The 1,601-nt window shown below is 38.7% G+C and overlaps 1 protein-coding gene across 1 annotated transcript in view; it reads right to left on the bottom strand.

Moving 5' to 3' along the window:
• The window catches only part of LOC102764188 (L-lactate dehydrogenase C chain), a 29,378-nt gene that overhangs the window by 22,502 nt on the left and 5,275 nt on the right, over window positions 1-1,601 (bottom strand). Inside the window, exon 3 of the mRNA XM_006770887.2 lies at window positions 773-890. Within this exon, the coding sequence (XP_006770950.1) occupies window positions 773-890 (118 nt within the window). The remainder of the gene's footprint in view (window positions 1-772; window positions 891-1,601) is intronic.

Below are 1,601 nucleotides of genomic sequence, written 5' to 3'. Positions count from 1 at the left end.
TCTCTCATCGATGTTTCTAACTCTCTCTCTCTCTCCCTTCCTCTCTGTAAAAAATCAATAAAAATACATTAAAAAAAAATAAGCACCTTGTCTAGGCTAGTCTTGGACTTCAATTTCTGAATGAGATTTGAATAGATACTACATAATGTATCAACTGAATTGGTAATATTTCACTGGGATGCACTAATGTTTGTTATACTTAAACTCTTATTATATTTCAAAATTAATATTTTAAAATAATTGTTTCTATGAATATTAATTTGAATATCTTAAAAAGACATTAAAAGCAAGTTGTTTAAAAATTGTCCTGCCCAGCCGATGTGGCTCAGTGGTCGAACACTTACCTATGTCTTAGGAGGTCGCCAGTTCAATTCCTGGTCAGGGCACATGCCTGAGTTTCAGGTTCAGTCCCTGGTCGGGTCATGTGTAGGAGGCAACCAACTGATATTTCTCTCTCTCTCCCTCTCCCTTCCTCTCCCTCTAAAATTAATAAAAACATATATTTTAAAAATTGTCCGTTTAAGTATGAGAAAAATAAAAGTGAAGGAAAACCATAAGAATTTAGTATAGCCCTAGCTGAGTGGCTCATTGATTGGAGCATCATTCCATACACCAAAAGGTTATGGGTTCAATTCTTGGTCAAGGCACATATAAGAATCCACCAATGAATGAATAAATAAGTGAAACAACAAATCAATACCCCCCCCACCCTCTCTCTTCCCTGTCTCTCAAATCAATAAATAAAAATTTTTAAAAAAACACTAAAATTAACCTTTTCCACCAACAATCTTTGAAGTAGCAAAGAAAAGACTGCCATGCTGAAGATCCATCATTTCTCCCTTCAACTTGTCCTCTGCGACATCAACAAGGGCGAGTTCATCAGCCAAATCCTAAAATACATTAAAGTTAAAGTTATGAATAAGATATTCTAGAAAATGTTCTTATTTTAGGAGAATGAGAAAAAATTTTGTGTGGCTATTTTATACTCAAAGGAAGGGAGAGGGACAGAGAGCTAAAAACATCTATCAGCTGCCTCCTGCACACTCCCCACTGGGAATGCGCCCGCAACCAAGGCACATGCCCTAGACCCGAATCGAACCTGGGACCCCTGAGCCCGCAGGCCGACGCTCTATCCACTGAGCCAAACCAGTTAGGGCTTAATATGTTGTTTAGATAGGCGGTAAATTTTGTATGACTTTGTTCTTTCCTTTCTCTATCCTTAAAGTCCGTAAGTCCTGAAGATTCTGAAAAGAGACGCACTAATTATCAAGCTTATCGAAGTTACTTAAATCGAGAAGGTCCCAAAGCTCTGGGCTCCAAAGAAATACCAAAGGTGAGAACACTGCGAAGGCATGGCATCCTGTCGGGGCCTCTGACTGGTGGGTCAGTGTATGTGTGCACTATGTTTTTACAGCAGCATAGAATTGATAATTTAAATTAACAGAAAAGCCACAGTCACCATAGTTACTAAATAGAGGTGTTTATTCCCATTATGAGTCACTGCTTGATACTTAGAAAAATTTCAGTGAGCTACAAGTAGCCCCAGGGGCTGGGCTTTGAGGCATCCAGCAATTACAAGACTGCCTTCATGGAAATGATGG

The sequence above is a fragment of the Myotis davidii genome, unplaced genomic scaffold (genome assembly GCF_000327345.1).
Source record: "Myotis davidii unplaced genomic scaffold, ASM32734v1 scaffold2325, whole genome shotgun sequence".
Lineage (NCBI taxonomy): Eukaryota > Metazoa > Chordata > Mammalia > Chiroptera > Vespertilionidae > Myotis > Myotis davidii.
This window is presented reverse-complemented; position numbering and strand designations above follow the sequence as displayed.